Source organism: Phaethon aethereus (assembly GCF_964289735.1).
Source record: "Phaethon aethereus genome assembly, chromosome: 4".
In the NCBI taxonomy this organism is placed as follows: Eukaryota; Metazoa; Chordata; class Aves; order Phaethontiformes; family Phaethontidae; genus Phaethon; species Phaethon aethereus.
In genome coordinates this window covers 67,645,085-67,673,063 of record NC_138578.1, presented here as the reverse complement: position 1 = coordinate 67,673,063, position 27,979 = coordinate 67,645,085, and the positions used below count along the sequence as shown (strand labels likewise).

The 27,979-nt window shown below is 40.0% G+C and overlaps 3 protein-coding genes across 3 annotated transcripts in view; 2 read left to right on the top strand and 1 right to left on the bottom strand.

Annotated features, from left to right (window-relative positions):
- Nucleotides 1-7: 7 nt before the first annotated feature.
- Nucleotides 8-15,936, top strand: LAP3 (leucine aminopeptidase 3; the record flags this gene model as incomplete). Its single annotated transcript, XM_081999590.1, is given in 14 exon segments — nucleotides 8-28; nucleotides 31-159; nucleotides 764-879; nucleotides 1,283-1,337; nucleotides 3,155-3,260; nucleotides 4,337-4,496; nucleotides 7,790-7,951; nucleotides 8,963-9,121; nucleotides 9,887-10,011; nucleotides 11,653-11,741; nucleotides 12,865-12,967; nucleotides 14,699-14,778; nucleotides 15,474-15,586; nucleotides 15,696-15,936. Coding segments are annotated over 14 exon segments (1,617 nt in total). The 3' UTR covers nucleotides 15,895-15,936.
- A 1,062-nt stretch (nucleotides 15,937-16,998) lies between these two features.
- Nucleotides 16,999-19,640, top strand: MED28 (mediator complex subunit 28; the record flags this gene model as incomplete). Its single annotated transcript, XM_081998783.1, has 4 exons — nucleotides 16,999-17,157; nucleotides 17,258-17,324; nucleotides 18,440-18,552; nucleotides 19,030-19,640. The coding sequence occupies 4 exons, from the start codon at nucleotides 16,999-17,001 to the stop codon at nucleotides 19,225-19,227; spliced, it is 537 nt and encodes a 178-aa protein (XP_081854909.1). The 3' UTR covers nucleotides 19,228-19,640.
- Nucleotides 19,641-21,443: 1,803 nt separating this feature from the next.
- Nucleotides 21,444-27,979, bottom strand: part of FAM184B (family with sequence similarity 184 member B) — a gene marked incomplete at its 5' end in the record, with an annotated part of 44,116 nt that continues 37,580 nt past the window's right edge. Inside the window, 5 exons of the mRNA XM_081999734.1 lie at nucleotides 21,444-21,627; nucleotides 23,134-23,336; nucleotides 24,045-24,149; nucleotides 24,348-24,465; nucleotides 25,892-26,037. Of these exons, the coding sequence (XP_081855860.1) occupies nucleotides 21,537-21,627; nucleotides 23,134-23,336; nucleotides 24,045-24,149; nucleotides 24,348-24,465; nucleotides 25,892-26,037 (663 nt within the window). The 3' untranslated portion in view covers nucleotides 21,444-21,536. The remainder of the gene's footprint in view (nucleotides 21,628-23,133; nucleotides 23,337-24,044; nucleotides 24,150-24,347; nucleotides 24,466-25,891; nucleotides 26,038-27,979) is intronic.

Genomic DNA, 27,979 nt, shown 5'->3' with positions numbered 1-27,979 from the left:
CGGGCTGATGAGGCCATCGGCGCGCCAGGGTTAGAGGGCGGCTCGCCGGCCATGCTGCTGCCTGCGGTGCGGCGGCTGGCTGCACGCCGCCTCGGCCGGGATCTGCCCCTGGCCCGCGGCTGCTCGCCGCGGGGCTACGGCCGCGAGGCGGGCGGGAAGGTGAGAGGGTGGGTGAACCGAGGCAGGAGGCGGCGGGGGCTGCGTGGGGAGGAGGGAGTTCCTTCCTCCTGCTCGCTTCCGCAGCTCCTGGCTGAGCCTCCCGGCGCCCAGCTCGGGGTCGCCGTGTGCCCCCCGGCTCCAGCCTGGGGCTGGGCTGGGCGCCGTACCTTGGCGGGGCCGCGCCGGGGCCGAGCCCTGGGGGAGTTCAGAGCCGCCTTCTGCCCCGGCACCCGCTGCCCTGCCAGCGGTGCTGCTGCCTGTGCCTCTCCTGGGGCGCAGCTGGCTGGGGATCTGCATTTGGGGGGAGGAGGGTGGGGAAGAAAGCTCTTTTGTACTTAAAATTACAGATTGACAGAGTTTTTGTCTCTTATGTGTTAGGCAAAGTTATTATGACTTTAGTTATACTGTATCTAATTTCTTTTTTGCGCTTCAGGGTAGTTTACCCCGGTTTACCAAAGTGTCACTGTGTGTATCACATTAGATAAATGCATAAACTGAGATTAATATATACAGCAGTAGCTATGGTCTGAACGGTGTGCTGCTTGTCTTTTGGATGGGTCTCTGAATTTCCTGTTGTTTCCATTAATGCACGTCCCTTTTTTAGGGTCTTGTTCTGGGAATCTACTCAAGTGAAAAGGATGAAGGTGCTGCCCACTTCACTAGTGCAGGAGATGCTTTTGATAGGCTTGTGTCTGGAAAGCTGAGAGAACTTCTGTCCCTGTAAGTGTGTGACAAGCTTCTGAAATGAATTAAAGAAACTTCCAACACCAGTAAGAATGATATTTTTTTATCATTATTAATGTTTGTATCCAGACCACTTTTCAGGCTGGTATTTGCTTCTACCAGGCCAAGCAGCTTGGAGAGGAACTCCTGTGGAAAAACGAAGCCACTGAGGAAACATGCAAAACGTTCATGGGAACTGGGGCACATGTTCATGGGAACATGATAACTGGGGAACAAATGTTCATGGGAGCATGATTTCTGTGAATCAGCACTGAGCCAAGTGTCCCAGTACAGTATTGAAGAGCACTGTGTGGTTGTGGAGTGGACCACACAGTGGGAGTACCATCAGATTTATCACCAATATGGACTTCTTTATTGAAAGAATCTTTTTGTGTCCTAGATGTGGGCCACCTTTGAAGAAAGGCAAAACACACATATTCCATGGCTTGCATCAGGTACGAACTTTGCCTTTTCGAGTATGTATTGACTGACATGTGAGGTTTGCCCTGACATCTTATTTTAAGCTGAGTTCGCTGCTGTGCTTGTATAAATGCTCTGCCCTTCTTCCTCCCCTCACCCCTCTCAATAAAAGCTGTGTTTCTTATTGAAACCTTCTGTTCAGCCCATGTTTGCATGGCCTTTTGCACAATCCTGTGCTCTCTCCACTATGCTGCAAATTGAGAAGATATAAACGAGTCTGCTCCAAAGGTGTGGTGCTCTGAATAACTGCTTCCTGAATGAGCTGAAGCACAACAGTTTTGGATCAGGCTTCTACTGTGCCCTCTGTGTTCTGGAGGAGTAAGTACACGTAGGCGTGTACAGATATGTGCAAAGGCCTTCCAGACATGACAGTTCTAACAAGGTAGTCCCATCGTAGGCTGTAATCAGAGGTTTTAAGGTCTTGTGTTTGAAACCTCTGAAAACAAGATGTGGGACTGTTTTTCAGGCAGGACTTTTGTCTGCACAGACGTGATATATCGCAAGGGTATGAGATGGCAATTCATCTGCTTAAAATCACACTTTTGGTGCCATTTGAGAAGCCCTAATACATCTCATACACCTACATGGAGCTGGCAAATATGGTGCTTTTTTTGGTGTAGTAGCTATAGGCTAGACAGATATGTAATATGATGCTAGATGTCCCCATGTAAGTTACCAAATCTTGCATTAGGGTTATTTATATTAAATCAATTTATAGTGAGTATTGCCTACCATGTATAAATTCCTGTGTGGAGACCCCAGACAGGTGAGACTGGACTCAGTAGAAAGGCTCTTAGAAATTTTCCTGGAAGTTGAATCCACTGAAGGTCCCATTATCCCAGTTCTGCACACAGGATGGCCTCTGAAGTGAGTAGCAAATCTCTGCAAGAGAAGGCAGTAGAATTTGGCCTTACGCACTCTTCTAAGTGTGTAAAATAATGATAACTAAAAAAAGGTTAACTTGAATCACGATCATCTGGAAAGCTAGCACTAGTTTCAGCATCTTGTGGTCTAAAAGACTTTACTACAGTGTAGCAGTTTGAAAGTTGATTGTTAGAATCTGGCAGAGTATCTATTTGTGATGGAAGGGAAAGCCCAAGATTAACTTCAGTTTTCCTCCAGACCAATGGGAAGTCTGTTCACATATATATCCTTGAATTTCGTACTAATTTGACTTAATTCATAAAAGGCTCCTGTAATCTTTGTTATTTCTTCCTTTTTGCCTTCTACTTGCAGCTTATAAGGCAAGCATTTAGTCTGCTGTGCTACGTTGCTTTCCTAAGCTCTGGAGCTGTGTACCTCTGTGCAGCTTTGGTTTGTTACCTGACAAATCATGCCAGCTCAGCTCCTGAGCTGAGCTAATAGGTTCAGCCTTTGAAGTGATTTTATTTCCTTGAACATAGTACTGTGCCAAAAAAGGTTACGCTTCTCCAGCTCAGTTCTGGTCTTTGTTGCAGCTGCTTTCAAAGGACTCTTAGACTTGCCCTTAGGAGTATCAGGTTTGCTATGTGTTGAGCATAAAGCCCTATCCACTGCAATACACATAATTAACTATTAACAGGACAACAGAAAAACTGGTTGCATGCCTGTGGCAAATGATTGGGAGTGCAAGACAGTGGCACCATATCGGCACTCTTAATGTAGAAATGTGCGCAACGTAGAGAAAGTACTGAATGTATTTTAATGCATTTAGTGCTTGGCTTGATTTGGAAAGTAAGGTCTTTTTAACAACTCTCTGCTGTGGCTGTAACAATGAGGAAAGTAAATCCATCTGTGTGTCGGCTTCATCTAGGACTTTCCGAGTGTGGTTGTAGTTGGCTTGGGTAAGAAGAATGCTGGAGTAAATGACCAAGAAAACTGGAATGAAGGCAAAGAAAATATCCGTGCAGCTGTTGCAGGTTAACTATTTTTAAATTTTCTTAAGCATTTTGTCTATAAAATCATTACAATGATGCAGCATGTTCCACTTTTGAAGAGTGAGTCTAGATATGATTTTCTTTTGAAATGCAAAACCTACTGCATGGTTTGGTAAGTGCATTTACTTCCTTAGTGAGGAAGGAGTTACAGGGCATGTAAATCAATCTGCAGACAGGTAACTCCAGTTATTTATACAAAATAACTTTCCTAAACAGTGTGATATTGAAAAGGCACTTGTTTAATTACTACCGTTTTGAAGCCTGAGAGCATCACAGATTCACTCTATGCTCATGCTGGACTTAAGTATGCACATATATTTACTTTTCCCACTTAGTCTGTAACTGAGATACTGTGTTATAAACTGGTATCTTTCACAACATCGGTAGTATGAGTCAGTATGTTATCTGTCCTAGACAGAGGAGGCCTCTTTATCTTAATCAAGGATAACTGCTGCATCTAAGTGTGTATAAAACAAGAACAAAAAAAGTTCTTGCCACAGAGTTTATAATTTGAGACTGGTATGAGCTGTATGTCCAAAGTGCTAGCCTGTGTTGTTTTGCCGACTGCCAAAACTTTGTTAAATTATTTGGGTACAAAATATAATTTATGGAATATTTTTTGTTTGTGTGTTTATAAAAGTCTGTATAAATTAATTTGAAAGAAAAGAGCAGTCATATTCTTAGCAAAAAACTAAATTACAGCAAATTTCTGATACCTGTAGTCATAATCCATAGCACTCCAGAGTGATCGAGCTTTTCTTTGATAAAGAGTGAGCTTAAAGGAATTGGAACAACTGTGGACTTTCCTTTTTATTTTTGTAAAATGTCTTAATCATTACAGTTCATCAAGTGGTATTTTTAGTCAAAATTTGTCAGTATATGGTCAGTAGCATTTTTAATTATTCTACTGTGTGATCTTTTTAGTCAATTTACTTATCAACTCGGATATCTTGAGTTAAAATTATTTTTTTCCTTGAAATGTGATATTGATGATCTCAGGTGCCTGTTTTGCGTTCTGGGCAATACTCAGCCTACCAGTTCTGTACTGTATTTTTCAGTTGGTTGTAGGCAGATCCAAGATCTGGAGATCCCTTGTGTTGAAGTAGACCCCTGTGGAGATGCTCAAGCAGCTGCAGAAGGCGCTGTCCTTGGATTGCATGAATATAACGAGCTGAAGCAAAAAAAGAAACCGGTAGTTACTCCTCAGCTTCATGGAAGGTGATAGCAAATGGGAAGCTTGCCTATTTATTTGTCTGTTTGTTTCTTTGTTTATTTATAAAACTCTGTGCATGCTTCTGCATGAGAAAAACACAAAACTGAAAGAAGAGGCCTAGCAGCAGTATCCCTCTTAACTCTTCCTATTTTGAATTTCTTGAAGTATTTTACATCTCAACTATACTTATAGTGTTTGCTCCGTGGGTTCTGGTAGTATGCCATGTTCTGAGGTTAAGTGTAAAGAAATGCTGCTTCATAGAAAAGAAAGCCCAGGATAAAAACAAAGGTAAAAAATTACTTGAAGCATAGTTGTGACGTAAAAGGACTTCTGTTGATACTGCATGCCAAAATTGTGGAGCAGAGGTATTTCAGACTCCATAAATTAATAAATCCTTTTCAGAATAAGGGAATGCTAATTGACACCAGACCATGCTATTTTCTTTCACAGAATATAATGCAAGAAGAGAAGCTTGGGTGCTTCTGGCCTCTAAATAGACATCACTGTTACTTGAGAGCAGAAAGTGATATCAGAGCTTTTGGTTCCAGAACAAAGTTTTAATAATACCCTTTTAATGTATCAGAGTGGAATTTGTACCTTCCATACAGGATATTCTGTCACGCAGAGGAAAGGTATTTCCCGTATGTTCTTCGTACAGGAACAAGTCCTTCCTTATGAGGAGGTTGGTGAAATAAAATAAACACCTCTCAATGTAAGCATGTGGTCATAAGCTACATGCAATGCTCTTTCCATTTTGTAACACAGCACATAGTTTTGGAGCAGATCATATTTATATTAAATAAACATTTCCTGAAAACATAGATGGTCCTATGACCATTTATGACACAAAGTTATTTACGTACTTTAGGTTAGAAAGGACCTCTGGAGGTCATCTAGTCCAGCTCCAACTTGGATTAGGAATAATCTGGAAGTTACGTACAACTTCAAAGCTTGATCAGGCCTTTGTCTAGTCCAGTTTTGAAAATCTCCTGAGATGGAAGTTCCACAGCCTCAGTGGGCCATCTGTTCTAGTGCTGAACTACACTCATGGTGAAATTCTTTTTCTTTATGTCCTATTGCAGTTTCCCTTGTTGAATCTTGAGGCCATTGTCTCTTACTCTCTTACTGTGCAGCTCTGAGATGTGTCTGTCTTCATCTTCTCTATAAACCCTATTTAAGGGCAGAGGAAAGACTGCAAATATGTCTTTCCTAAATTTTTCTTCTATAGGTGAAACAAACCCAATTCTCTTAGCTTTTCCTCATGTTCTCCAGCTCCCTACCCCTCTTAGGGGCTCTTCTTTGGACTTTCTTGAGTTTCTCAGTATTGGTTTTATATTCAGGAATTCAAAAGCAGACATAGCTAGATGCAACCTCACAAGTGCCAAGGAGGTAAATAATTATTTCCCTTAACATGCTGGCTATGCTCTAATCCAGCCCAGTACATGGTTGGCCTCTGTCACTGCAGTAACGTGCTGCTTATTCCTGTTCAACTCATCCACCAGAATCCCCAGGTTCTTTTCTGCAGTGTCGCTTTCTGCCTTGTCAGTGTCCAGCCTGACTGTTGCATAGAGCTTTTCTGTTGCAGGTACAGGACTTTACACCAGTCTTTGTTAACCTTCATGGTGTTCCCTTTGGTGCATTTCTCCAGCTTGTCAAGGCCCCTATGAATGGTGGCTCTGCCTTCCCCATTTCAGCTGCTCCCCACAATGCAATGCTGTCCATGATCTTCTGAGGGTGCATTTCATAGTCCATGTTGAGGGTATCAACCCTCAAGAAATGCCACACATAACTAACTGCCAGCTAGACCGTTCAGCTGCTGTCTGCCATCTTCTGAGCCCAACAGTTTTTCCCCCGTTTTGTAGGCTACCTCTCCAGTTCATGTTTTCTTAATTTGCAAGGATTCTACGTGAAAACCTTGCTAAAGCCAAGATGAATGACATCCACTGTGGTCCTCTGTGCCAACCTGGTCATCATAAAAGTCAGTCAAGTTGGTCAGGAATGATTTGCCCCAAGTAAATGTATAATGACTGTTCCCAGTGACCATCTTGTCTTTCATGTACTTGGAAATGGCTTCCAAGATGACTTTCTCCGTAAACTTTTAGGGGATTTAGTCTAGGATAACTGGCTTGTAGTTCCCTATATCCTCCTTGCCATTCTTGGAGAGGGGGACTTGTGGTCCCTGATGACTAGGAAAGGACATTCAGTTACCATGACCTTTCAAACTGGAAGAGATCAAACTTGCAATGATGCCACCCAGCTCCCTCAGCATCCTCAGATGTATTCTGCCTGCTACCAAGGACTTGTGTATGTCCAGCTTCCTGAAGCAGTCCTAAGTCTATCTTCCTCTGCCATGGGTAGTACCTTTCTTCCCTCAAACTCAGTTACTAAGTACAAAGAACTGGGGAATCTTGAAGCAGGCCTAATGATTGTTAAGACTGAGGCAAAGCAGGCATTGAGAACTTCAGTGTTTCCAGTGTTCAGTAGATTGCCTGCAATGGGACAGCATTATTCCTGACCTTCCTTTTGCTGATGATGTACCTGTTGAAGTCCTCTTGTTGCCTTTCCCACTTCTTGCCAGTTTCAGTGTCTGCTGAGATTTGTTGTCTTAATTCCATCCCTTTGTATCTGGGCAATGTTTCTGTATTCGTCTTGGATTCCTCCTTCACTGTGTTGCTCTTTTGAGAGGTGGAATCCAGCTTAATGCCCTGCTTTGATATCTTACAAAGCAAATAAGTCTTTCAATTCTGTCTCAGTAAAATTAAAGGTTTTGTACTGGTAGTGTTGCAAAGCAACCAGAGAGACATCCCCATTTCCGATGCAGGCAGCTCTTTCATTTGTCAGTGAAATGAGATCCAAATTCCACTCTTACCACATAATCAGTAAAGTGAAAAACAGAATTGGAGGCTTTATATGGTAAATCAAAACTTTCAGGGCTGTTACAATTAATGCAATTACAAATTTTGGAAGTGATATTAAACCTTGTGCTTAAGGATTTAAGCCAATCTCTGACTAGTAAGTATTAGGACAACACCTAATGTATTGAGCAGATAATTTTACATCTGTCTGCTCTAGGATTCTTCTAGCTTTCTGTGAAGCATTTGGCACTGACAAGAGATGAGCTAATAGACTAGATGCACCTTTAGATATTATCCTAAACTCCTTGTAGTAAGATTACTATGATACTCTTAATTACCCCAAATTAATGATAATCACATTTTCAAGCAGGAGAGAACAGATGGGTGCTGTCATCTTACTTTTGCAAATGTTTGATCCTGATTATTGTATGGTGGTTGTTTAGTGCTGAAAGTGAAGCCTGGCAAAAAGGTATTATCTACGCTGAGGGTCAGAACCTCGCTCGGTACCTTATGGAGGCTCCAGCTAATTATATCACTCCAATCAAATTTGCCGAACATATTGAACAGAAGCTCAGAAGTTTCAGCAACGTGAAGGTCCATATAAGGTAAACTCCGTTGGAATGATTCCTCGACAGGGTACGATACCTTCTAGGCTATTCAAATATGCAGCGTGCTCTCATTTTCACTGTGCCGCTTCAAATGACAAAAGCAGGGGAGGTGTTTGGCAAAAAGGTACGAGGGTGCCCAGACTCTCAGCTACTCAGTATTAGAAGGTGAGCTTCAAGTTTGCAGAGTAAGCAAGATATTGTGACACAGTAAAATGATTAAATGTCAATTAGTCATGCAGTCAATCACTGCTTAATTAACACGTGCTGTGAAAGGAAGCCTGATAAAGACTCGGTGAATAGGGGACAAATACTAGGTACCTATTTTCTAACACCTTTTCTTTTCTTCCCAAGTGGGTTTTATGCATACGTTTGCTTTTTTGTTTGGATGTGGTAAATAAACATCCTCTATTTATTGCTGGTACTGTTGGGGCTTTTTTTTAAGCTTTTAAAAGTGTTGAGATTGAGCCATAAAAGCCCTTGCAACTGAGTTTGCACAGCTAATGCTTGTTGCCTCTGAATTTCTAGTTACTGCATTTTGGTGGAAATGGACTAACTGGTTGTGCAAGTGTTGGAGGCTGTTTTGCTGAAAAGCAAAGGACTGAGGGAAATCACTTTTGCCTACAGTTAACCATCTTGATAGCAGAAGGCTAAACTGTAACTTGCTGCAATATTGTTACTTCATATCCCTTCAGAGACTACAGCCTCACATGCAAACGAAGGTTTAATATTTCCGATGCAGAAAGTGTAGATGTTTTTGTTGTTTTGTTTGTTTGGTTTTTAAAACAAGGCAAAACAAAAACCAAGCAGTAACTTTAAGGAAGAATTTTTCTGTTTTGCAAAAAAAGTAATAATGGTTGGATTTAAATGACAGTTTCCAAAATAACTAACTAAAAGAAATTAATAGTTTCTGTATGAACCTTCAAGAATTATGATCTCTTAAAAACAAACAAAATTACCTTGGTCAAAGTGTCCAATTACAAAAAGAATTAATACTTACTTCTATTCCAGACCGGAGTCTTGGATAGCAACACAACAGATGGGAGCATTCCTGAGTGTAGCTAAGGGTTCAGCTGAACCTCCCATCTTTCTGGAAATTCACTATTTAGGTGGTGCTAATACAAATGACTCCCCGCTGGTATTTGTAGGAAAAGGAGTTACATTTGACAGGTATGTATGCTAATATTTTAATGACTAGAGGGGGGAAAATGCCTTCCTACTTCATGTTCAATGGGGAGATGATTTTTCTTTGCACAGTGCATCTTCTAATGCCATTCCAGTGAACTTGCCTTATATAGTAGATGGTGCTGCCCTTCCTGGGGCTAAGACAAGCTTCAGTGTTAGGACTAAATAGGCATTGACATGCCCTTGTCTTCTAAGGGAGAAATGGAAATTCGGGGGAAAGAAAACAGAGGACGTGCTATTTCTTCTTTTTTGTCCTGAGCAAACCTCTGGATGAAGAATTTACATGTTTAGAATTGCAGTCTGTCACTGGACATCAAGGTCATGCTTAAGGAAAAAACAGTTCATACTTCACAGCAGTTCCTTGTAACTGCTTTTCATGTCACATAACTACTGAAGAATTCATCAGTCTGTTTCTCTTCCATATGCTGATTTTTATCAAGTGTACTATTTGATTCTTGTTTTGTGCACTTCTGCTGTTGTGAAGACCATTGAGTTAGTCTGCTGCAGATTACCTAGGCTTTTATGGCATCCTAATTATGAAGAAATAACGCAGGGACATATTTTATCTGCAATGAAAACCCAGAGACCTTCCTTGTGGTATGCGTCCTAGGGTGTTGCAGGAATACTTGATAATGCCAAGTCTAGCATTTACTGGTATTTGGTGCTAAAACATACTGATGGACAGATATTATAAACATATGCAACATCGAACTCCTACGTGTTGGCTGATACTCGTGCTGTTTGTTCCAGTGGTGGCATTTCATTGAAGCCCTCATCAGGTATGGATGCAATGAGAGCAGATATGGGAGGGGCAGCAACTGTTTGTTCAGCCATTGTGACGGCAGCAGCTTTAAATCTACCTCTTAACATAATTGGTAAGTGTGTGTGTGAGAGAATCCAGAAATCTTATTTTTACAAGATTTTGTTTAGGCAGTAATTTTCTAGTATCACCAGTGGTTAACAGTCTTACAGTAATGTCATGGACTCTTGCAGACCTACTTCTCTCATTCCCTTCCTCCACTTTTCCTTTTTTACTTCTTTATAAAAAAATTACTAGCTTTGCTTGAATAAAATATTACAATGCCAAATTAAAATCTTGAAGGCATTATTTTTAGATCTTAGGAGAGAAATTATTGCCAATTCAATTGGTTTTTCAGAAGTCCTGATCCTCTCATTACAAGGAGGAGTGTGGATATCTGTAAAAGCAATTAAAAATGAAAAGGAGTTAGCTGAGCTACCTCTATGAGTGTTTGCTACAGCTGAACAGGAAGAGGGATCTGTTCTTGTTTCTTTAGGTGAATAGCTCAGCAGAAATCCACAACAAACAAATAAAACAGTCTGCTGATAATATTTTTAAGTATAAGCAGTGCTTATTTTTTTCTGCAGAAATGTTGCATAGCTAAAATTAAAGGAGTTGCTTAAGGAACCGTGTCAAAACAAGTTGCTGCTGACATGTAATCCATTCTAGGCTAAGTTTTATGTTTGAGAACCTGGCTCTCAGGGAACTAGTATTTTAGTCACTTCTATGCTTCAGCCAGTAGAGGGCAGCGAAACACATCCTCGCGACAAAGTATGCCATGCGTAGGGCTAAATCAGTGGAGGAAAAGTCTGTGTACATAATTCCACTGAAAAGTGGTGATCCACAGTTTGCTTATTCCTTGTGCCAGGAGCAGGTTTTCCCTAGGAATGGAGTGCCTTTCATCCCATTATCCCATTCATAATTGGAGTTTTGATGCTGACCATATTTTTTGCTTGTCTCTCTTTGCTCTTACGGTTGGAGTTCTATGGCGAGTCCTTGGACCCCTCTTGACATTACATAATGTTTATTTACAATGAGCAGAGCTTGAATGGCTCAGAGTGTTAATTTGAGAAGTTTTTAATTTCAGAAAGAAAGAAATCCCTTTACATGTGTCTAATTATTCCTATATGGAAGACATAAGATGGTGTTTGTTGCTCCTCTGATCTCGCTTCTCTGGGCATAAAGTAGAAGTAAATACTAGTGGTAAAATGGTGTGGGTGAGAGAATGTGGTGGTGCAACATGCAGAGGAATTTCCCCGATTGAAAACTGGACCATGTGTCTTTCAGTAACCAGGGAAATTTGGATATCGAGCATAAATTAAAGATCATAGAATCATAGAATAGTTTGGGGTGGAAGGGACCTTCAAAGGCCATCTAGTCCAACCCTCCTGCCATGAGTAGGGACATCTTCAACTAGAGCAGGTTGCTCAAAGCCCCGTCCAACCTGACCTGGAATGTTTCCAGGGATGGGGCATTTACCACCTCTCTGGGCAACCTGTGCCAGTGTTTCACCACCCTCATTGTGAAACATTTCTTCCTTATATCCAGTCTAAATCTACTCTCTTTCAGTTTAAAACCGTTACCCCTTATCCTGTCGCAACAGGCAAGATGAGCATAGTACTGTTTTGTTAAGGAGGTGTTTGGGTTTTTCCTAAGTGTTTTTTCCTAAAGTTTTTCTGAGAAAGAAACATAATCCACTTTTCTTTTTCTCTCTGAGGTTTGGCACCCCTCTGTGAAAATATGCCCAGTGGTAAGGCAAACAAGCCGGGGGATGTAGTTAAAGCCAAGAATGGAAAAACAATACAGGTATGCATGTGAAGCTTGGATTTTGAATACTTTTAGTGAATTTGTTTAATCCATCAAGTTATATGACTGCAGTCAGAGTACATGTTTGAAGGGAACCTTTAAAAAGATAAGCAGTGCAAATGTACTGTTTTTAAAAATGTAAGAAGTTCTTAATTAGAAATTGCTATATTTGTTTATTATTATAATTGCTAATAGGATTCTTTCAAACATAAATATAGATTGACGAGATTAGACGTGTTTTATAACTTGCTAGGAAAAGCTGAAAAGTCTGGTCATTTGCTGAACATGCTAGAAAATCTTGTTTTAGCACTAGAGGTTTTTACAATGTTCATAAATACAGGTTCTCAGTCAGAATGAATAAGATATTAATTGCTTCTAGCAGACCTTTCGGGACACTTCCCTGCTATCTGGAGTAAGACATAAGAGTATTAGTTTCCTGCTGACATAACCAAGGTCTTTACACTGCCAAGCTGCTCTGTACAATCAGAACTCTGAGTCATAGGGGCTGTTGGTTCAAAGGAGCTTGCCCAATCAGTACCCAAAATACATATTTCATATTTAATTCAAACTGTTCCATACTCATTTAATAGATTAAATGGTACTGAAAGTCATTGTGCTGTAGATTACTAATTTCCTGCAGAAGTAGATGGCTTAATCAATATTTCTCTCCGGATTTCTGTCATTCTGCCACGTTTGACTTGCTGAACCTTTCAGTACCTTGAGGTTGTTCTCCCAAAACTGAGTTCAGTTGCCCTCTGGTTTGAGGGAAAAGACTGGGCACATACTCACTTGCCAAGGCGAAATTTGCAAGGAAGTGCTAGTAGCTCAGTGCACGTCATGCAGTTAATCTTGCAGAATTCATCATGAATTTTCCCTGAAAGGGGAAAGAAGAGTTGACCTCAGCTACAGATATGCTTTTATTTTACAAACATAACTGTATACCAATACTATTTCTTTCTTTTTTTTTTGTTTTTGAGTACATTTTTGATTATCTGAAGTTCCTAGAGCCTGTGACAGTGCATTTACAATCTGACAGCTATTTAAGATAGTATGTAAGAAAAAAAAGTCAGTAAAAGGGATGTTTTCAGTAGTTAATCTGGTTTTACTAATTCTGCACCTGAAGGTAGATAACACAGATGCAGAAGGAAGACTGCTGTTAGCTGATGCTCTCTGTTATGCCCACAATTTTAATGCAAGGGCGATTGTGAATGCTGCAACATTAACAGGTAAGCAATCTCCTTTCCATTCTCCTTTTGCAAGGCAGTTCTTTGTTACTGTTATTAATTGGGCTGTGGATTAGTTGCACTATGTATATAAAGCCAACCTGAATTCAAAAGCAATTGAGATGATTTTACACATTGTAGGACAACAGCTAGCACAGTTTATGCTCAAAGAACTTATATAGTGGCACTGTGTCTGTAGGACTGGGGAGGGTATTGGCATGCAGGGTTCACGCTGAGCAATGTAGATGAAGTTAGGCTGGCCCAGTTGAGCTGGAACTAAGAAGAGCAGGGAAAAACCTACAAAGACTTTGGTATTCCTGCACAGTGTTTCCCAGTGCTTCCATTTCTGAGCTAAGCCCTCCCAGCTCCTGGGGCTGTGTGATACAGAGATACTGGCGTGGGTGTGGAAGAATCCTGCCGGGTCCATATGGCACTGGCCATGCTGGAGCCAAAATGGCTTCTTTGTGAACAGCTTCCTGGGTGCCTGAGCTCTGACCTAGCCAGTACCAGTTCTTCCATTATGTGAGCTAGCTCTGGTCTCCATGATTCTAGACAGTAGGAGAGCCAAGAACGAGTTTGACTAAAGTACCTCTTGTTTCCTGCTCTAGGAACTTCAGATAATCAAGCAGTTTGCATACTTTCAGGCATAATAAAATGTGCTTTAACTGTTTAAGCTCTACAGTTGTATATGAATGAGGCTGTAATTTTAAATTTAAAACCAGCCTTGTATATGCATCTCATGAACTGCAGTAACAATCTGTCATGGGTGAAGTGACTGCAGCTGAAATGAGAGCAAACATGGAAGGGTAGTTCAGACAGGAGTCCACTGTGGTGTTTAGTGAATATGCTAAGCAAAATAACTATCTTCCTATACGTTCTCTACTAGCGCTTTACATTATGTTCCATCAGTTTTACCAGTTCAAATGCTGCGGAAAATTTCCAAAGACAGAAGGGAAGCTGATTTTAAGATTGATGGCTTGTTTGAAAGTATTCCCATATAAAGGGCATGATAGAAGGAGGAGCTTACTCCCACTGTAGATTTTTCTGTGTTTGGCATCCTTGGGCACCAAGCAGGAAGGAGGAGAGCTCCTGTAGAAATTTCTTTGACATATCATGTTGTTAAACTACTTTTTTTTCTTTAATCTCACTGAGGACTGAGTGTTAGCATTAGAGAAGCAGTTCTGTGGCATCAAATAAATAAATAAATATGTATGTAATCCCTCTGGTTTAGGCGTGGTTTAGTGTTTTGATAAGGATTATTTTCATTTAAAGTAAATTCACATATGCTGTGCAAAAATCCATGCAAGTGAAATTCTCAAAAGGGAAAGTATCACCTGGAATACTGTAGAGGTCTATAAGTGAGTGGACTTTTTCCAATTTATATATTCTATATAGAAACAATAAAATTTAGATTTTTTGGTTTTTGAGAAGACACTGCTGGATACAGTAGATCAGAAATGCTGTTAAGAAACATCAAGCTGAAAACAGAAAAATCTAGTTTCATGAGACACAGAATATAATTTTTATGAATTCTTGTCCTATTTTATATATGTTTCAACAATGTTTAAACTTTAAAAAATGCAAATGTACTAAAATCTCTAGTTTTTGCAGACTGTAAAAATTGCTGATAGTGGGTATTAAAAATTGAAAGTTCTGTGGGGAGTCAGGATGCAGAGGAATAGCTCAGGTCCACCTTTGCCTTTGTTGTATAACCTTGCAGGTGTGTTTCTGTAGGTGCCATGGATGTGGCGTTGGGGTCTGCTGCGACTGGAGTGTTCACAAACTCATCTTGGCTTTGGACTCACCTTTATGAGGTAGGCCATCTGCACTGCTATTAAACCATACTAATAATTCAGTAATAGCTGTTGTTATTGAAACATTAGTGCATTTACTGAAATTATTACCTTTTAGATTTGCATAAAGTATGTTATTACATTTTGAAATCTCATAGGAATGGTGTTAGTACTGTATTTAACTGAAAATAATTAATTTTGACTATTAATTACTAGGTCTTTAGTGAGGTTTAATATCATACAGCAAACAGCATGCATATCATCTCAAGGATGTGAGATAACTTACAGCATCTTCCGATAACTTTTACTGCATATGCATAAGCCCTGGACTACCGACAGTAATTAGTTCATATTAAAAAGATAATTGATCTTGCTTAACAACCCGGAGACAGAAATTCAGAAGCCTCGTGAATGGCTGAAGTGCAATGGCTAAAGGAAGTCTCTGAAGGGAAGGATTTGTGTTGACAGGGAAAAATAAAGAAAAAAAGTGTGCAATTTTTAGATTTTGCCTTTTGACTTAGTGCTAAAGTACATAAAAAGTAGGTTTCACTGTTTTGTTTTGCAGTGTATTTTCAAATAGCAAACATTATATTGTGCTGAAGATTTTTAGACTGATCAAAGCTAAACAAAAATAAGCATGCACAATACTGGGGCTTATAAATGCAGTTTGTTTGTTTGTTTTTTAATTGCCAAAGCTGTCACTGTTTCTTTTTCAGGCCAGCATTTTGACAGGAGACAGAGTTTGGAGAATGCCTCTTTTTGAACATTACACAAAACAAGTAACAGACTGTGCTCTTGCAGATCTGAGTAACATTGGAAAGTACAGCAGGTAAGATGTACCAATAACCTTCATGTGCCCCTTTCTGTCAGTGTATTTGTTTAAAGTTTGTGCTGTTGATGTTGCTTTAGAAACAATACAATTTCTCTGCTTCCCACAGAGCTGGCGGAGCATGCACAGCTGCTGCATTCCTGAAGGAATTTGTGACTGCCTCTCACTGGGCTCATTTAGATATAGCTGGTGTGATGTTGAATAAAGATGAGGTGCCCTATCTTCGAAAAGGCATGGCAGGGCGGCCTACAAGAACGCTAGTAGAGTTTGCGGCTCGATTAAGTCAAGACAGTCACAATACCAAATAAAATACTTATTCTACAAGCATCCATTTGACCTTAAGAAAAAAATCTTTAAAAGTGTTTTTCATAAATTAATGCCTCAAGTATGTTTTCACTATGGCAATGAACAACATATGCATTTTATAAATCATTACTTGGGTAAGAATATTTCATCTTTGAGATTTGTCATCCCATATTATGCGGTTTAAAATAAGAAATATTCTGTTTAAACTATTTGAGATATTTAGTACTAGACCATGATCATATAAAAGAATTTTCCATGTAAAGTAAGCACAATTATTGCAAACAATAAATCTCTTATTTGGGTGTGTGGTTTGATTGAGAGAGAATTAACAACAGTGGAGATCATAACTGAATTGTAGAAGGTGAGAAAGGTAACTGCACTGTTTTTCATAAATATGCTGGAAAAACTGAACCTGCTCTGGGTGTGTACTGAGGTAGAAGTGATGCCCCATCAGTCTGTTTAGGCTGTTGCCATGGGTGTGATGAGCATGGTGTCGGCACTGAATTATATAGTGAGAATTAAACAAGAGCCAGCAGCAGTGTATCTTGTTACTGGTTTACATAATCTAAAGGATGCAAGTAAGTGTTTGGTGGGCTCTGCTGGGGCAAAACCTGCCCCCATCTCCCATGATTCCTGTCCTCCTGCTGTTCCCCTGCCTTTAGTGCTGTGATGCTGTCAGGCTCTGAGCAGGGGCAGGATTCCTAGAAGCAGTTCAAACGTCAGACTTAACACACAACGTGGGCTAAGGTTTTTCTTGAGAATTGGGGGGAACAAGGCCCCGAGGGTGTTTTTGTTTTGGGGTGTGTTAAAAGCTGGTGTGTAACAAGGGGTGCTGAACTGGTGCTTAACCAGGCAGGAGGCGCGGCAGGGCACAGGCTGGAGCGGACGGGCCCCGCCGGGAAGGGTGGCTTCGCTGTCTGCTGCGCCCCGTTACCGTTCAGCACGGCGGGGCCGGTACCCAGCAGCGGCCTGAGGCGCGGGCCCGCAGTAGCCGGACGGCCGCGCCCGCCGCTGAGGCACCGGGGGGCGGGGCAGCGCCTCAGCCCACCTTCGGCTCCCGCCCCTCGGCGCATGCGCGGCCGCCCGTCAGCCGTGCGCGGTGCGCCATGGCGGGCGCGCTGAGCGGCATGTTTGGCAGCCAGCCGCCGGGGCCCCCGCCGCCGGGCCCTTCAGGCGGGCCTGGGCCGGCCGGCCTCATCCCGCCTCCGACGGGGCCGCGCAATCCCAACAACACGCTCGTGGACGAGCTAGAAGCGTCCTTCGAGGTGTGTGGGCCGGGATGGTGGAGGCCGCGGGCGGGTGCTGCTGCCGTCGGGGCGCCGGTCCCCCGCGATCCTCTTACCTCCACGCTTCCCTCTCTCGCAGGCCTGCTTCGCCTCGCTGGTGAGCCAGGACTACGTGAACGGCACGGACCAGGAGGAGATCCGCACCGGTGAGGCCCCGGGGGGTGGAGGGGGGCCCCCCCGGGCCGGGCTGAGCCCTCCGGCGGGCTGCGGTTCTGTTCGGCAGGCTTGGAACACCCAGCGGCACGGCTGGGGTTTCCAATCTATGGCCGAATTCTCCTAAAACGTGTTGCGGAGTTTTGCAGGCGCGTTTGGGCTGCGCCGTGGGTATGTGCTCTGTCCTTTGAGGCCAGAAGAGGTTTAAAAGCTATTTCAGGGTCTTTGAACGGTGACTCTGGCATAAGTTAGGGTTGATCGCCGGTTCCCGGATGGAACGCTATTCACAGCAGTGGGGGGCTCACACGGAGAGAAACTCAGCCGGGAACGATCGGGGTGTTCGGGAGAGACCCGAGTGCTGGCGGGGTCCTGGGGCTCTGCGGGCTTGTTGGCAACATGCAGTGAAAAAAGTAGGAAGCGAATGCGACGCTTCGTGTATATGAAGCAATTCTGAAAGGTGGGAAAGGAAAAGCTAGATTGCTTAGGAGCAGGGATTTCAGACTTGCATGGGAGGCTTAACACTGAACCGATATAAGCAGGAAGTTAAAAAACGGCTGTCGACTACTTTTTAGAAGAGGCGTTTTTCCTGAAAAATTTCTTAAGCCTGACTCTCAGGCTTTCTTTTGAAGACAGCATAAACACTTTTGAAAAATACTTCATACGCTGTTCATATGCTGAAATGGGACAGCTTTTGTTACCAAAACCGTAGTGCACAATATATGAAGGCAGAACATTCTCTTGAAAACGCCCGTCTTGTAGAACCTTACATTGAGCTTGTTGCTTGGGCATACAGTGAAATGTTTTCTTTATTCAACCAAGTTCCACAAATTATTTTAACACTCTTTGTCAAAAATGTAATAAAACTTGGGAAAAAGAGTTGTTGTCTTGCACCTTTAGAAGAAGTTCTGAAAGTTTGCAAAGCAGTGTTTTATACAGAGACTTAATGCACATCCTGGTTTTATAAATACGTCATTTTAGTAAACCTGAAGATTTACTTTCTAGAAAGTACTGTGAAAAGTGTTCTTAATAGCATGCAGGTAACTACGGTGTCAGCCTGATAACTTTTTTTTCGGAGTCTCTTCTTTCTGTGTTATTATTTTATGTTTAGGTGTTGATCAGTGCATCCAAAAGTTTCTGGATGTTGCAAGACAAACGGAATGCTTTTTTCTACAAAAACGACTGCAGCTATCAGTCCAGAAACCAGAGCAAGTAATTAAAGAGGTATGTTTAAATTAATTTACCTGTATTGTTCTAGGTCACGTAAGCGGAGTAGCAGTACAGGTATTCACCTCATTCACATTAGTTTTGGGTTTCTCAACATGATGCTACATCTTAAGTCAGTAGAACTTGACTGTTAACATAGCGCTCTCACCATGAACCTGGAGAAACTGGATGCCTCCTGCTCTGTGGAATACTGGAACACAGATGATAGTTTCATTGGCAGAAACAAACTAGTTAGTCAAATTTTGTTGGAAGTAACGGTCTCTGAAATACATCACCTGGGGGAACAGAACTAGTGCATTCATAGTGCTTTCTCTCTGTTTGCTTAGAAACTTTCCCATTATTAGAAACCCTATACGATCAGCTTGAACTCAAGCTAAAAAAATCATGTGCTCGTTATGTGAAGTGGTTATTCTTAAGAATACTATTTACTAAGACACGTTTTCTATTTACTAAGACACGTTTTTTCATCCACAGGATGTCTCAGAATTAAGAAACGAATTGCAGAGAAAAGAAGCCTTAATTCAGAAGCATTTGGCTAAGCTACGACACTGGCAACAGGTCCTGGAAGATATCAGTGTACAGCACAAAAAGCCTGCAGAAATGCCTCAGGGTCCATTGGCTTACCTAGAACAAGCATCTGCTAATATTCCTGCTCCAATGAAGCAAACATGATCTTTGATTTTACATACCTGAATATTTTCAAGTGTTCTTTTTAACTTGTATGCTTTTTGTATAATGTAATTTGTACTACAAATATAAATAGTGAAGACAATTAAGCAAAATAAATTATTTTTTTCTTTTTTTTCCAAAAATATGGATAGGTTTTATATTTCAATGGAAAATCTGTGGAGTTGCTATTCAGGATGCTTTCAGGTAGAAGTGTGCTTTTCCAGAATGCATCCTGTTCCTTGTAGAAAGAGTGGCCCTAGCTTTCCCCTAACTATACTGTTGCTGGTATGATGAAAATACTTGCAAAGGTTACTTTTGGGTTTTACTGGAAGATTTAAATGTTGTATTATCCATAAGTATCACTGTAGAAACACCCTTAGAATTGTCTGTATCTAGGTCAGATCAAGAATGTACTTTTTTTGAAGTGAATTGTCCATCTCCACTGGACTTTTGCTGACCTCATTAAGGGGTCTCGGGGATATACAAATTGGATTCTTAGATGATGAAATGAAACTGCAAAATGGATACCCCTGGGGTGATATGGAACGCAGGCCCAATGTTACTCATCTTCTGTCTGTCAGGCTAGTGTAGAGATGGTCCAAAATACCTACCCCCAAAATAAAGACCACTCATTGTGGACTTGGGTCATCAGCACTGTCCAGTCTACAGAATTCGCTCCTACTGGGGTGCACTATTTAGTAATCTAAACATAGCCAAAAAAAGATTTTGGAGATAAAAATAGCAAAGGAATCCTGTATGTATTACTAGGCAACAAGCTTAATTCATCCATATAGCCAGGAAAGCCACTTCATAGGGACATTGTTTTGGGGAACGAGTTAATTAGGATATTGTAACCCTGGAAATTAGAATTAGCAATTGTGTATTGAACTTCCTAGCATGCTTCAAAAGTTTTTGGGGCATAGTGGATGAAAACTCTTGATGAAAAACTTGTCCCTGTACATTTCTGATCCTTTCACAGACACCAAGGCACTCCTCAGTGGTACTGTACACCATTTTACCCCCTTCTCGGTTGCATGTATAAAAACTGTCTTTTTGCCAAATCTGATGCCAAAGTCTTTCAAACCAAGCCGTTCACCTTTGAAAAAATACTGAACATCTGGGATGAAAGTACGGGCCTGTAGAAGCATTCTGCGTCTTCTGACACCTTTTTACCATGGCTGAGGTGCAGTGGCTGTTCAGTAGTAAGCACTTGCATCTGTTGGTACAGTTGTTGTTGGCTGATGGGAGACGTTAGGCTGGAGGTATTCCATTTCGCACAGGTAAAACTGTAGCTGGGCCTTGCTAGTCGAAATTAAATGGGGATTCAAATCATAGAGCAGTTGCAGGTGAACTATCTTACCTTTAACACTAGGCTGCTGGTTGCACAATTCCCTGCCTTTCACATTTGTTGATGAATTAGCTGTGGGTTCATTTCTTCATAGGTGTCTTTCCTCCCAGTAATGAGTTAGCTAGCATGACCTGATAAATGTAGTCATTTGCCCACTTCGCATTTTGGTGGGTATAGGAACATTATTGAGATAAAATGTGCAAGTATGCAGTTCCCATAAATTGGAACTGAGTGCATCCGTCTGTCTTGCACTTCAGCATAACATAGCACTATTTTGCAAAACATGGAAATGGATGATTTACAAGCAAGTTTTAATGTTCATACTTACATATTATCCTGATTCATCAGGCTGATTGTTACATGTATTGAAGTGCAACAGGAATATTATATTGCAATGCTGACTGTACAAAACAGTTATTAAGCAAACCACAAAGTATTTCTAAGCCAGCTTGCTATAAATATGCTACTCTTGGAAGTATACCACATGCTGTACAGCTTAAGTTCAACAAAAACCTATTAAAAATTTTAAAAATTACATTATTATATGCAGAAATTATTTTAAACAGCTGATGAACCAAATGTGTAAACGTACAAAAATCACCTACAGAAGTAATCTATTTTTTCAGCTGGAGTCAGATTGACAGGATGTATCCGAGACCAAATTGCATATTCAGTGTAATTGTGGAATGGTACAGTCTCTTGATTAACAAGTCTCTTCACATAATAGTATCTCAAGTTTTTTAGATTCATTTTTTACAGAGGTTGTTAAAAAAATGCATTTTTCTGAAATCCATGCCTATAACTCCATAATAATTAGATGTAAGAGAGTGCAATTGTTCCTAATTATTTACTTGGAAATAACATCTTTTTTTCTTCTAAATCAGGTATTAGATGATTATCATTCCCTAAAAGAAAACAGGAACAGCTTTTCTAGTAATTCTGAGAAGTATGGAAATAGTTTGCTTTAAAATGAAAAATACTTAGTAAACCATTCTTGATGCTGAGGGTCTTGTTTTTGGTCATCTTTGGTTTGTGGTGGTTCATTGCCATGTGTCCTGTGCAAACAAACAAGCATTAGCATTACTTAAAATCTTATAAATATTTAATACTTTTTTTCCTGGAAATACTCATGATCCCATGAATGAATCTGTGCTCACATGAACTGGATGAGGCCAAAAGGTGCCAGCTACAATTTCTAGTGGGATCTGTGCTAGCTGGGTGACGGGGCTAACAGCATTGGCCAGTAACACAAAGGAAAGCGTGAAAGGGAGCTACACAGCTATGGAGAAATGTTCAAACATAATTCTTGACTTGACATCTCAAAAAAAAAAAAAAAAGGATGCTTCAAGAATATGAAGTCTTGAAAATCAGAAAATGGCAGCTGCAATTCACTCTTAAAAATAGGAAATGTTGAGTAAATGTTTTATTTGGAACTTAAGGATTTATCTGAATATTAACTGGCTTTTATAATCAATCCTATTACTTAGTCCCTGATTTTTCAGCATTCAGGATGCTTTTTTAACATCTATATTAATTTCAGTTAGCTAATAATATTATTAGCTACTACTAATAATAGTAGCAAGTGTGACTTCACTTATGATTGATTGATTTAAAAGAGTAAGTAGCAGCCAAGCTACCTTCAGTCTCCGTGTATGTTTCTGTTTAAAATACAAAACTGATTTGCCATGGCAGTCATTTGGCATGAGACAATGCTTTTATCTTTAAGACGTAGGAACTGCCAAACTGGATCCAAGCCTACGTCCCGGGTTATTGTCCTTGGCAGTAGCCCGCACCATTTACCTTCAAGGAAAGAACTCCATAGCACACACTTTACAGGATAACTAATCTCCACTAGGAGATGGGTGAAAAGACTGGCTTTTGTCCTGAAGTATAGTGGTAGATTTGTTTTTTTTTTTAATATTTATCATTATAAGTGTATAATGTTAACTACATAAAGTTTTAACTATTTCTTGAAGAGAGAGTTCAGTCATGTTTATAAAACATGAAACATTGTTTAAATAATAACTCATAGATTTGAAGAAAAATTCAAGGTTTTCAGAGAAAAAACATCAAACTAAGAAGTTTTTAGTTAAGTATCTGCTAATCAGTTTTTAAGTTTCTAAACCCTTTGCCAAATGATTAGCCTAGGTTCATTCAAATATCTCCTAAAATAAAAATACACCACCTACATCTACCAAGTGCAAAGTGAGGAAATAAAAGTAAGGAAACACATCCTTTACAGAACCACTGATATGTGCCTGAAGTTTTAAACAGCCATGTTTGCTATTAACTACATTCTTAGTTAAATATTTGCAACTCCTGTCCTTTTTTCATACCAGGAGGGGTTGCAAGCATAAGCTCTGCTGGGCAGTGATCATAGTCTACTTCTGCAGTAAAGTTCTGGGTCTATCTGCAGAGAATTGTACACACGGAGTTCACTGCATGACAAGAACCTTACTCCATTGTTTATTTCCAAATGTCTTACATGTTTAAATTGCCTACAAGATTCTGAATACCAATTCATTTATCATCTTACAAGTCACTGCAAAACAGACAAATACCTTATGGCAGCACTGTTGTCTGAGGACTGTGCTGATGGAGATCCCACCCTGAAGCAGCCAGGGCTCCGGTCTAAGCTTGTAGATTTTGTCATTTGAGGAGCACTTCTTTTTGATCTCAAGTCACAGCTCAAAAAGCTTTTTGCGTAGGAAGCTAAATTCGGAACACTGACAACACGACTGGGCACCTCAACCGTTTTCTTCTGCTGCTTTTTATTGTAATAGAAAACTTCATTACACATCCTTTTTTTATTTTACACTTTATACTATAAAACCTCAACAATACCTCATTCATAGATATCTTGTGAGGAGCACCCAAAAATGAAGATTCCCATCTTTTTCTATAGGCATTTAAAATAAATTCTCAGGGTATGCTGTGAGGAACCATGGATTAGGTAGTCCAATTAAAACAACTTGTGTATTTGACTTTGAGGTTTTAGATACATCAAAGCCGATAGCTCTGCAGAGCTCAGTTAGGTGCTTTCTACCAACTTGACCTCCCTTCTTTCCATGACTATTTATAGACAGTATCATACAGAGGGGCTGGAATAACAAAGGGAAAATCCTGAGCTGTCTAAACACAATTCATAATTTTCCTCAATGCATGCAATATCCCAAGTAGCAACTCCCAAATCTGCAAGTAATGGCTGTGCTTATCCCAGTGGAATGACTGACATCTTTGGAGTTCTAGTGTTTTGTATTTGCTTAAACAGCTGTATCTATGTGCATATATATACTTCTACTGAATTTATGTTATACTCAGCACCTGACTGTATGTTGGCTTACCGGAAAGAATTCTACGGAATAAAATTACCATAAAAAATTAATAGGGCCTTTATTGTCCTAATATCTGTATGATTCAAAGAGCAATAAACCATCACAGTTTGCAATTTTAATTGCATTGCTCATCTTACCTTCATGGAAGGAATCAAGCATCCTGTATTAGGGTTGAAAGAAAATGATCGATTCCTGTAAGATTCAGTGTTGGCTAAAAGCGAATGCTGAAATTTTCTTCCTTCCTGAGGGGAAAGAAAAGTTACGTGTATGGAAACATCGATTTGTTGGAAGTTCATATGGAAACATATATTTGTCAAATATCTTTGTCAAAGTATTCCAGAACATAAAGAAAATATCAGTCTGAAGCAATGTGTGAAACACTGAACAGGGCCTTCCAACAGATGCCAAAATATGTATGTACATATAAAAGGAAATCTTACCACCAGCTGCTTAATAATCTCTTCTCTCTCACTTAATTTGTCTTGCAGACAGCTTATAAGGTGTGTATCTTCTAATCTGGACTCCCACTTTCTTGACTTTTCTTCTAATTCTTTAAGTCTGTACCAAAGAAAATGCAGACCGGAAAAAACTTCAAGAGATACCTGGGCTGTATTCTGCCCTAAGTTCCAAGCTTAAAATACAGGGACATGCTCAGGCCTTTCTGTTTTTAAAAATGGACATCTGTAGATGGATTACATGTAAGTATAGAATGTTGTGGAGTTCCAAAATAAATTGCAGCAGGGTTAACCCACAACACCTGTTCAGTGTAAAATCCAGCCCCTGATGTAAAATATGAACAAGCTTGCACATCACATCGCTAGTCTAGTTTCCTAAAGAAAAAAAAATCTGTGTCACAGTATCTATGCATGTCTATATTCATCTATTTGTTCTCTTTTCTGACTAAATAACTTTAGAATCCACAGGTTAATTCCAACCGTATTTGATCGAGGCCTCAGAAATACTCAATTCCTATAACCTTCACAAACAGAGACGCTTGGATATACATGCTGCTTTAGTGAACCCCCTAAGTTAAAATCTGCAGTGTGAGTTCAGCTCTTCAAATGCCTTCATCAGGGGAAAAAGATTCAAATGAAAACTTATACCTTCTTAGAGATGGTATGGAAACATACGTTTGATTGACCCATGAGAAAACTAGTCATTATTTCATCAGCCAAGTTCATGAATTTTGCTGCTTGAGAAACTGAGTGCTATGAAGTTCACCTGCCATACTGAGAAATGTATTACAGAATACAAACCACCATTTTGTGGGGTCTTTTTGGTGAGGGTAAATATTTTTGAGACCCCTCTCCCCCCAATCTTATACTCTTAATTTAGTGTATATCAGAGTTTAAATTAAAAGATAAATCTTAACATCTGAATGGTTTGAGACCTGCTTACATGCAAGTAGGTCTTTATTCTGGACCTATGCCACACAGCTGCGATAAGAGAAAAGGACAAGGGACATATATATTCACAGGGATTATTTCTGAGGGGCTTCTCCTGTACAGTCTGAAGGACCACAGAACTACTTAACTCCACAGGGGGCTGCAAGGTGCATTTATTTACATGAGTTAGTGGGCACTGTCCTGGGAAATTTGCTAGGGTGTGAGAATGAGCAAGAGCTTAACCTCAAAGATGTTGTTCTGCTGAACAAAATTAAGTACAAGATCATGGATGAAGGCTTCTGGTATCATCTGTGACAAAGATGATTTTACATGTTATAAAATTGCAAGATTCTAGGTGAAGTTTTTAATTTAGCATTGTAAAACTGTATGTATAGTGCTCTACATTAAATGATATTCAAAGTTTATTACAATATATCTGTGTCTTTTTGTGTTTGCAAAACAAATACCTATACACCTCTATTTCAGTCCTTATAATATTCTACCTATGAGTAACAAAAAAAAATTATACATACTAACAATAATAATTTCAATCAGAACTCATTGCCAGTATGAGCCAGAGTTTATTTAAAATGACTTACTCAGTTTCTAAGGAGAAAATCTTTGCTTGGAGATGTGCCTGAGTGCTGCTGAAATCAGATAATATGTTTTCGACTTCTTTCCGGTGATCTTGTTTCAGTATGTCCAGTTCTTTTTTATGCTTGACATTGAGGTCTTCTACAAGTAGCCTTTCATTGGTATTAAAATATGTCTGAATGCTCACATTTCAATACTAGCTTATTATCTTTGATCAAAGCATGCAGTTTTGAGATCTTGTATTGACTACAAAGGTAGTTAACTGGGCGTAGTTCTGGGCTTCTGCTTACTGATTTGACTTTGACACTTCAGCTGCAATCTGAAGCAGAACTAACACTGAGGAAGAGGAAAATTATTTGGAGACCTTCAGCCTTCAGGAAATGGAGGGTCTATTCTATATAATGATGCTATTGATATTCTGTCTATGGTTAGTTTGTACATCAATCTTAATGGTCAAACATGACATTAAAGTACCACAGGAACTCACTTGTATTAAGCAAAATTATTTTGAAACCTCTGGGATTTTAACATGAGGCTCTGATGCTGTATTGCATCACATCATGGCACCAGAAATATTTAATACTGCCTCCTGCCATCTGAAAAATATATTTTTTTTAAAAGTGAAGGTAAAAAATGTTATAACAATGCCTTTAACTACAACACCTGTCTTTAACAGACAACATATTTTGAAAGATACTGCTATTCGATTAACACTGTCAACTGAAAACTAAAAAATGCCTAACTTTTTTTCAAGCCTAGCCATAACATTGCTTTCTGATACCAACCCCAAAATCAATAGACATCTATTGAAGAATCATTGTTAGCTTGTTGCCTTTTGTTTGCTGTTTTGGTAAACCTTGGAGAAACGTTTTCATTAGCTCAATGCAGACCCCACGTTCTGTTGACTACTGATTAAAATAGGGATGTGAAAACAAAATTTTCACAAAAGATACTCAGTTTACCATTTTTTTCCTTTTTAATATATTTCTAAGCCCCTTTCACTTACTTCTGAAATGCTTCAGGAAAGGCCAAAAGGCCCATGAAAGGTTTCTGCCCTTGAAATCAGAGCCATAGGAGTGATTGATTTAGAACTTGGCACAAGATAAGAAGCAGAAGAATAAGAGTAAAAATGGGCAGAACCCCTGAAATAGATCTTCAGGGGTAGAATAGACGCTCTCCTTCAAGATAGCCATTTTGGGACTTGTCCTGTCTTCCCATAAAAAAATGCCTTTGCCTGCTCTCATCCTAGTCCTTGCAAAAGGTTTCTGTACTGGAGGTGGAATTCACACAATTCAAGACAATGGAAATGAGAATAATTACTTCAGGCAGATTACTGGTTTCACTTACTTGGCAACAGTAGGAAAAGTAATTTTAGACAACTAGTTATAAAAATTTGGCACATGCACATTACAAGCCACTATCAGCTTCCAAATCAGAAACACCTATATAGCATAAGACAAGGTCACTGTTGTTAAAATAGCAGTAAAAAAAGCTGGTATTTACATGCACTCACCAATTTACCTACTCCCCTACCCAAATTATTAGTCCTGCAAAAGCAAAACATGAGCTGCAAGTTAACATTCCATATCTTCCATGGGTTAATATCAGAGCAGTCTGTATCAGGTGCCTAGGACTGTATGAGCTCTTCAGTTCTACCTCCTGTTATTTAAAGGATTTCTCCTTACATAATTTCCATTAATGCTTCCTTCTCAAATGCTTGCTGTAGTAGAACTACACCATCTATGCCCTGTAAAGGTTATCCTTCAGCCCAGCAGCTTTAGCATTTGAGGCCTTTTAGACCTCATCACTGATGTGAATAATTCTCTTCATGAACAGAGGCTCTAAATTCCATCAAGGTAGCTGGAGGGCACTGATGAAACTCTCTGGTTTGCAATTCTTTCTGTTGATCTTGCCTCAAAAGCTTGAAATGAAAGTCACTTTCAAGTAACTCTCCAAAGAATGCAAAGGAAAAAAAAAAGTTTCTTTCTCATTCTTTAAATATCTGCTGACTAGACAGCAACAGAATTACTCTGGCCACTCTGGCAGTCTGCCAAGAGACACTGTATCCCTTGAGTGCTTTTTTCCTAGACTAT